This window comes from Mycteria americana, chromosome 6, assembly GCF_035582795.1.
Source record: "Mycteria americana isolate JAX WOST 10 ecotype Jacksonville Zoo and Gardens chromosome 6, USCA_MyAme_1.0, whole genome shotgun sequence".
NCBI classification, from domain to species: Eukaryota; Metazoa; Chordata; class Aves; order Ciconiiformes; family Ciconiidae; genus Mycteria; species Mycteria americana.
The window spans coordinates 39,484,075-39,491,583 of record NC_134370.1 but is presented as its reverse complement, the minus strand read 5'-3'; the positions used below and the strand labels follow the sequence as shown (position 1 = coordinate 39,491,583).

General features: G+C 37.4%; 1 protein-coding gene across 1 annotated transcript in view; it reads right to left on the bottom strand.

Moving 5' to 3' along the window:
- Positions 1 to 253: 253 nt before the first annotated feature.
- Positions 254 to 7,509, bottom strand: part of IPMK (inositol polyphosphate multikinase) — a 45,025-nt gene continuing 37,769 nt past the window's right edge. Inside the window, exons 5-6 of the mRNA XM_075505432.1 lie at positions 7,054 to 7,135; positions 254 to 6,046 (exon numbers count right to left, since the gene is read on the bottom strand). Coding sequence (XP_075361547.1) covers positions 5,412 to 6,046; positions 7,054 to 7,135 — 717 coding nt within the window. The 3' untranslated portion in view covers positions 254 to 5,411. The remainder of the gene's footprint in view (positions 6,047 to 7,053; positions 7,136 to 7,509) is intronic.

The window sequence follows — 7,509 nt, the reverse complement described above, 5'->3', positions numbered from 1 at the left end:
GATTTTTTTTTTTTTTCATTTTATAGAGGTGATTCTTGTATACCAAGGCAGGTAATCCCAACAAACAATGGCAATGGATGCCATGACAAAAATATGGTGGAAGAGCAAACCTGGTAAATCCAAGGTAAACACCCATCATAGAGCACATAGAAAAGCAGAGAAAGAAGGAGGGATTAATCAGTGCAGGTACATTCAAGAAAACTGTTTCTCAACAATCTTCCTGTATTAAAAAGAAACCAATTATACTTGCAAGTCACTTGCAGAAAATTTTAATAATTTGCCAAATATACAGCTATTAGAATTACCCTAAATATCACTTATAATTAAGTTACAAAAGTTGGTAGATAGCATAGTACAATGTTCTATAAAATAAACACATGTAATATTAACAATACCCCCTGCAGTCCAATAATGGCAAAAAATAGCAAATGAAATTACAAACACATACAAATGAGATTGAGTGACAGCTTTAGACACTTGAATCAAAGAAACTGAGACCAGCCTAGACACATTCATCCGTCAAGCATAATTAATGTAGAATTTTAGATTTTAAAAACAATTAACAACACAACATCAGGTGCAATTTCACATGCTTTCATTTATCTTCCAGTACAGTTCCCAGAGTATTAAAGTGCCTTTGTGCACTCTAGGTTCATTTATAGTCAGGTGCAACACACATTATATTTGGAAGTTACTTCATAGGTCACTTTTTAAAAAAATAAAGTATTTGGACCAATGTACATGATTCAAACTAAGGTGGTTTTAAAGTACCTTTGTTCTGACTATTTGCTGTTGAATGTCATATAACAAACAAATTAAACTCCAAATACACAGGGCCCATCTCCACTAAACAAGACTACAGTAAAAGGTATTTCTTGAAGTGTGTTCTCTGATGTACAATCCTCAGCTTTTCTCATTTTTTCCCCCTTTCAAACACTGCTCAGTTACATTTGTCCTTTGGATGACAACCTTCTCTGCAGCTGTCATTTATAGATTGCTGTGAACATGGAAAACGGGCAGTATTTGGCCTGCAGCTATGGAGAGGAATGTACTTCACAGATAACATCCTACAACGGTCTGTTGTAACTCGATGAACATGCATGGCATATTCTCCCTGCAAGATACTCGAAGACTTGCAGCCTTTGGATCTTATCTGTAGCCATTACCTGCACTGCAGAACTGACCAGATGTCCTACTCAGGACTCCTTATGAACTTTCACCACTTCCCTCTATGCTACCTTCTTAAACCCAAACCTCAATATTAATTGCAGTAAGAAAAGGAAAACTTCACGCAGTTTGGCTGTCACTCACCTTGCCCCCAAAATGTCCTCTTCACAACACAGATAAAGAAGTTTCATAAAACGTACGATCCAGTCCCCCATTGAAGCATGCTCTCCACTAATATTCCACTCCTACTCTTTCATGGGAAAGAGTGCAAAAGGCAAATTGCATTTCCCACAGTATTTGAGGCATTGTGATGGTGGTTTTTCAATACCTGCACTTTAAGAGCAGTTACGGGGCGTAAGCTTTTTTAGTAAATAAAAATGTCACTTTAAATCATTCCACAATGCTGCTACAGAAGGTTACCAGTAGCAAAGGCCGAAGAAGGCACTCAGGAGGAAAGCTTACTTGAAGGGAAAAAAAAAAAAATTAGGAGGGAGGATTAACAACTAATAACTTCAAACAGCAGATGTGGATGTGAGTCTCTATCCTTCCACTGTCTTCCTTAGCTTGACAGTACTTCACATTATGAAGTGAGAAAACAATTACAATTATTTTAAGTGCAGGCTGTAAACACCCCCACCTGACATGGCCAGCACAGGTGATACCTTCCCTTCGCCACTACTGTTGTTACATCTGAAAAGGCCCATTTTATATACTGCATAATCCAGACTCAGATCAGCAGGAGCTCTCTGCAGGTAAGGAAGTTTTACTGGGGCTCTAGATGTATAATACACTACCATTACTTAAAAAATCATGTGCACTGAAGTATTTCAAGAACATATACATTCTGTTAAGGAAACTAAAGGGAATTAGTGATTTCCTCATCTACTGAATACTTTAAAAGTTCTCCATGAAACTGTAGGGTTATGGACAAGAACAGTCTGACTATGCATTACAGCAGAAAAAAATGGAAAACAGTACAAGTTTCATGTGAATCACAACTATACATAAAGTCTCCTGTTTAGTTCATAAAATGATTTGATTAAAATATTTTAAACATCTCATAATGGTATAATAATTTCCAATGTAATTTATGCAATAAATTCCACCCATATCCAAAAATACCATATATGTAAATGCTTTTTTATAAAACTTTATACAATTCAAGCTCTCATTAGGTAAGCCTATACACAATTCTCAATCACCTAGGTAGAAAGTCTTCAGAAAAGTATATTCTCAGAGAGTACATGAACAACAATGCTTCCATGAATCTTCCCTTTTGACAATCAATTCTGCTAAATCAAACTCTTATTGCTTAAAATCAAAACAGATGGGTTTCATCAATGACAACAGCACTCAGATATACCACACCAGTCCGGGGAAGGGACCTGCTTTCAGTTTTATGGGACAGAATTACCTGTAAACCTTGTTACCACTTCCGTAAAGATTTCCATGTAACTGTCACCTGCCCTGTATGCTTCGTACAGAGAACAAAAGAGGCATCACTGGGAGGGAGGGAGATTGATGGCAATGCATATGTTTAGTGACCAGTGTCTCCCTCTTCATTTTCTAATTAATTCTGTAATCTGTTTAATGTTTCCTGTGAATACATCTCCAACTGTAACTGAAAACAATCTGGTCAGATACAAGACACTACAAACACCAGATCTAAAATGTGCAAGAACAATGTGAATGTAATGCCTTTGCAGGCTGAAATTCACAGCTGGTACTATGCCAAAACACCTCTACAGTAAGCTTTATTTACACAACTTCCAATTAAAAATACTGTTGTCTCTCAAGCTACATTTTAAATTAACAGAAATACATCCGTAATAACTACTGGTAAAAAAACATGATAAAATTATTTTATTTTTTTTATTCAAAATATTCTGACAGTTTAACAATATTCCAGGTGCATTACAAACACTGCCATAGTCAACACAACAACCAGTACTTAAAGAGCATTCTAACACTGAAGACGTATATCTTAAAGCAGAGACGGGAGAATGTGCTTATACTAAGAGCATACAGATCATTTTCCAATAACTGACTTGAGGCAGATGTCCGATTTCTCTGGCACAAAACGGATTAAAATCCAGAAGAGATGAATTACAGAGGACAAAAATTCAGATGTATAAATGTTTTCCCCCGTATTTGCTATAAAACATTGTGAATTTATCATACAAGGCCACCACCAGCCTAGACTACTCTAGTGTTGACTATTTACGTGATAGAACAACAAAATCTTAACAAAGAAACCAGCGTCAAAGCAAACAAAACCACAAAGTCTTCCTAGAATATGGCTTAAATTGGTTCACAGAGAGTTGGGAATATATTAACTATATGATGCAACGGAAATACCAGGTAGAAAAAAAAATACTTTATCTTCCTGATATTTTCCCCTCAGCCTTCACCACAATTTGCATAAAATTTTCAACAAAATGATACTGCCCCTCCTGCAAGTGTCTTTTACCATGCTTCAAAAACATTACGTTACTAACAGATTGGTTTCATTCTTGAATGTATTGGCCAATATTAGCTCTAAAGTTTAAACAATGTAGTTCTACACATAATACCCTGTTTCTTCCAATTAACCCAGGTTCTCAAAGAGCTAAAATTTCAGCTTTATTTAAAACAGCATATTTGTTTCAAAAAGTATTTATCTCTTTCTGATATAGAAAACACGTCAAATCGAGAACTTGCAAAAACACATACACAAATGAGTGCATAGTGCAGAACATCATACAGAGAGGGCAGCAAGGCCGCAGTGTCACATTAAGTCCACATGTAAGAGATGTACATTTCCAATGACCAAATCCATTCTAAAAAGTTTTACTTCTGGGGCTTGCTTAAAGCATTAAAATCTTGCTCTATGGATGGCAAGACTCCTCTGTCCTAACTTTTTGTATAGCTGACTATATATGCGTGGTAGGACAGCCACATACACAGCGTATAGAAGAGACACACCAAAAATGCTTTGGATACATCATCCTGATCTCAAATATTCCATACGAAAGCTTTCATTTTTGCTGTGAAAAAGAAGGAAGTGGGACAACTTTCAAATTACACAGCTTGCCTGCGTGCCATTAAAAAAAAAAAAAAAAAAAGCCTGCTTTAGCCCAGGGTAAGAGAGCCACAACCCCGCTGCGACAAACAGAGGTACGTCTGGTTGCTCCAGGGCTGAACTGGATCTTCGCAGTAAAGGGTCCTTCACCTGTATTGCTCGTAGTTTCCAGTCGGTGCTCCCCAGCAGTGGAAATGTGAAACGCTTGTTGCAAAAATACAAGCGGCAAAGGGCTAGAGGAAATCTCTGTATGCTTACTCAAAATGCTTTGTTTTCCCATTCAATTAGTTAGCTTTTAAAAGCAATGTTTTTGGAGAAGGGCCATCAGAACAAAGGCATGAGACGTTTCCCTTAGTCGCAACATCAGACGCTCCATTAACAGATTGACTTTATCTCCTAAACCAAATTAGTTCCTGGAACACCTCGCATTTGCATTCTTTTACTCTTCCTTTGGAACAAACAGTTTCTCTAGCAGTTGTGCAGTTTAAGCCTGTTACATTTTACTCCAGCATTTTCTTAGCACCTCAACACAAATTACGCTGTAGCTTGTCTGTAGTGAACATTGGCTACAGACAACCACCAAGAGGGGAAGCGCCCACACCAGTGTTGAAATAACAGCAATATCATCCCGTGACATTGAAAAGCACTTTTTGATACACTGGCTTCCAGGTTAGACTACTGACTCAAAATGGGATTTCTCTCAAAGTAGGGTTAACTCCAGTTATTTAAATACAGTAAACACAAGAGGGCAGCACTGAGGACATCAAGCCTGCACTTACAGTTTTCAGTCTATTTTCTAAAAACTTGTTAATGGAGATACGGCTCAGTGTCAAGGCTAAGTGGGCAAATGTTATCTACGCTAAAGTCATTATGGGAACTAACATAACCCTTGCTTATTGTACAACTGTACTCGTTGGATTTAAGCCAACCATATACATTTCATCCTACTAATTTATCTATCCTGCTTAATCTCAAGTATCCTCATCCTTTCACACTCCCTAATTAACTATCAATTATTTTCCTGAGTGAGATTATAAAAAGTTAAACCCTTCTACCAAAAGTACAAAGACAAATAAAATATAGAACAATACAAACCCAGTTATACAGCATTACAAGTGCAGAAATTCTTCATGTTGTTGCTCTTCTTGATCATTGGCCCCCCATAAAAACCATAGCAAAGAATTTAGTTATCCAAAATATTTTGAAGTACTGTGATTAAATTCTTCAGACCATAAATGTAGCCCTCATCCTTTGTGTTGCTAGGAAACACATGAGCAAAATCTATCATTCGGACTTCTACGTTTGCGCTTTCCTTGATCTCTGCTGGCATGTGACAGAAAACTTTTTCCAGTTGGGGTATAACATTTCCGTTCAGATGCTCCTGCGTAATGCATGTGCTGCTTTTCCACACGTTGTCTTGCTCCAAGTTTTCAACTTTTAGTGAGAGTTGACTGTGGTGCCTCTTAGAGTATGCCTTTTTGTGAAGTGCATAAAATTTGGACAAGCCTTTACTTACAGAGGCCTCAATTTTTCCATTCTCTGTAGAATTTATTACATGAATATTATTATTATACTCCAGTATGTCTCCACCTGATAACAGTCCTTTGGGCACTCCTCTTTTCTCTGCCAAGGTGACATCACTCAACCGCACAGTTGTTGCCTGACATGAGCCTTCATAAACAAATAGTAATGAGCTTGCATAAAAGTTGAGTTGCTTCTGGCCCTCAAACCACTCCAAAATTTTTTCAATCTTCTGAATGCTGGCAGCTATTGCATCTTTTCTCAAGCAGTACCCATTGTGGAAAAACTTTGAGATGCCTGCAAGAAATAGAAGACACATTTTAGGATTATTTCCACCTCTGAAAAGAAATCAAACATTCTTCATTTCTTTCAGGATACGAGTAGTTCTTGAAGAAACAGACAGCATTCACATACTTTCCTTTCAGGCAATTAACTACATCAGAAGCGAACCAAGGAACTCAGATACCTTCAGTCACCTCACCTGTGTAAGGCTGGCTGTATAATACTACAGACTGGGCTTGGATTGTAAATAAAATTAACTGATCAATGTATCAATCAAACAGTAGATGAACATGATTCCTGCTCGCCATGTCATTTTAGCAAGCATCTGGACAGTTTTGGGCAGGGACCCATGAAGTTCTCCAGGGATAAAGAAGCTCAAGCAGCTCTTTATCATGAGTGACAGAGCTGACAAGTTAGTGCCAACTCTCGAGAGGGGTGTGTTTGTGCATGTGTCCTTCTGTCTCTTGGTGATGAACAGACATCAATTAATAACTAGTTTGAAATAGTTATCACCTCCAAACAGATGTACAACGGTAGCATTTTTATTTATTGTTAATGTAGAGCAACCTATGGATTGACTTCAACCAAGGTCATTTTAACCGAAAGATGCATTTACAGTAACTTTCTAATACAAAAGACAGGATATATTCACAGAAGACAACTAGAGATAAAAATACATATATTATAAAAATTTAATACTTCTAAAGGTTTTCTATTTCATTATAGTCTCAAAGCTGCAAAGAAATTGAATTCTACCACTATCACACCCTTATTAGCAGTAAAAAACATGTGATGAAGAAATTCCTATAGACTGCACCACTGTTAAAGCCAACTACAAACTTAATTTAGGATCGACAGGTAGTTCAAATACAGGAAACTGCTAAAGGCCCATCTGGCAAGAGGAGAAAAAGGGATTTCTAAAACAGGAACACATAGACTACTTTTTCCATACAGTTCTATAAATAAGTAAATAAATGATAAATATCCAAGAGCACCAAATTCTGACACAGAAATTCCCTTACCATCCTTTACTGTTTCCTTTGTCAAGCTCCTTCCATAGTGCTGGTTTTGCGTCTCATAGCTGTCAGAAGAGACATGGTAAACCTGCAAGAAACAAGGAAGTAACTCTGGACTTACTTCGAACAACCAATATTTCTGCAGAAGTATGAGACACCTTACAGACAGGCTACAAAATCTTTGGTACCATTTATCCCTCGCATAGCTTTAAGTTACTTGCAGCAGTCAGCACTGCCCTTTAGTGCTCTGATCCCCCTTCACATCTTGGGGGCTGATCTAAGCTACAGCTTTCCTGCATTAGAAAGACATCATTATGTTGGCAAAAAGCAACATATCCATTATGGCAAAACATTTTATATGGCACCCGCCTTGCAAATCAATGCTAAGACTTGAAACTGTCATACTCCTACCCATGTTACTATGAGTATTAAATCAGTAAGACGTAACAAACTCAAAAATTC